This window comes from Alexandromys fortis, unplaced genomic scaffold (genome assembly GCF_014885135.2).
Source record: "Alexandromys fortis isolate MF-2015 unplaced genomic scaffold, M_Fortis_MF-2015_v1.1 scaffold_5, whole genome shotgun sequence".
In the NCBI taxonomy this organism is placed as follows: Eukaryota; Metazoa; Chordata; class Mammalia; order Rodentia; family Cricetidae; genus Alexandromys; species Alexandromys fortis.
Window position 1 is genome coordinate 27,830,148 of NW_026067924.1, and position 1,194 is coordinate 27,831,341.

The 1,194-nt window shown below is 43.0% G+C and overlaps 1 protein-coding gene across 1 annotated transcript; it reads right to left on the reverse strand.

Moving 5' to 3' along the window:
* Positions 1-62: 62 nt before the first annotated feature.
* LOC126501574 (peptidyl-prolyl cis-trans isomerase A-like) lies at positions 63-739 on the reverse strand. Its single transcript, XM_050142322.1, has one exon. The coding sequence runs from the start codon at positions 694-696 to the stop codon at positions 202-204; it is 495 nt and encodes a 164-aa protein (XP_049998279.1). The 5' UTR covers positions 697-739; the 3' UTR covers positions 63-201.
* Positions 740-1,194: the final 455 nt, after the last annotated feature.

The following is a 1,194-nucleotide window of genomic DNA, read 5'->3' on the forward strand; positions in this document are numbered from 1 at the left end:
TTCTTACTTAGTTTTTATTCATAATCATAAACTTAACTCTGCAATCCAGCTAGACTTGAAGGGGAATGAGGAAAATATGGAACCCAAAGAACTTCAGTGAGAGCAGAGATTACAGGGTACTGCGAGCAGATGGGGCTGGGGTGCTCTCCTGAGCTACAGAAGGAATGGTCTGGTGGGTAAGAAGCCCGCAAGTCAAAAGAATTAGAGTTGTCCACAGTCGGAAATGGTGATCTTCTTGCTGGTCTTGCCATTCCTGGACCCAAAACGCTCCATGGCTTCCACAATGTTCATGCCTTCTTTCACCTTCCCAAAGACCACATGTTTGCCATCCAGCCACTCAGTCTTGGTGGTGCAGATAAAAAACTGGGAACCGTTTGTGTTTGGTCCAGCATTTGCCATGGACAAGATGCCAGGACCTGTATGCTTCAGGATGAAGTTCTCATCCTCAAATTTTTCTCCGTAGATGGATCTGCCGCCAGTGCCATTATGGCGTGTGAAGTCACCACCCTGGCACATGAATCCTGGAATAATCCTGTGAAAGGAAGAACCCTTATATCCAAATCCTTTCTCTCCAGTGCTCAGAGCACCAAAGTTTTCTGCTGTCTTTGGAACTTTGTCTGCAAACAGCTCGAAGGAGACGCGGCCCAAGGGCTCGCCATCGGCCGCGATGTCGAAGAACACGGTGGGGTTGACCATGGCTGCAGCAAGCGGTGAGAGGGGACAGCGGCGTCTGCAAAGCGCTGGTTATATCTTATTATCCCTTAGGAGCCTTGTATTGTCTAATAAGAGACAGAAAGTAAGTGATCTTGGTGGAGGGGAAGTGGGACAAGCTGAAAGGAGTATAGGTAAAAGAAACTGTAATCAGGACATATTGTGTGAGAAAAGATTCTAATTTCAATAAAAGAAAAAGAAAGAATTTTGTTACTTGTATTAATTATTGTATAATAAGAATAATTTACAATTAGTTTTCTTTTTCCTTCTGTCAAGCCATAGTAAATAACTTTTTATTCACTACTGAGTAACCTAAAATTTTATTTTATTTTGGTTTATTTTACAAACCCTGTGCTTTCTGAGAACTGGCTGCACAGTCTTTGGATTCTCTGACATGGCCTCTGTCACAGTCATAACAGACTGATTTGTTTAGATCATTTTCTTTTACATAACCCAAAACTTATGTGCCTGGGCAAGCACACT

Bases quoted from the DNA above. Each gene is read 5' to 3' on its own strand.
- LOC126501574 (XM_050142322.1), bottom strand. From the start codon at position 696: ATGGTCAACCCCACCGTGTTCTTCGACATCGCGGCCGATGGCGAGCCC.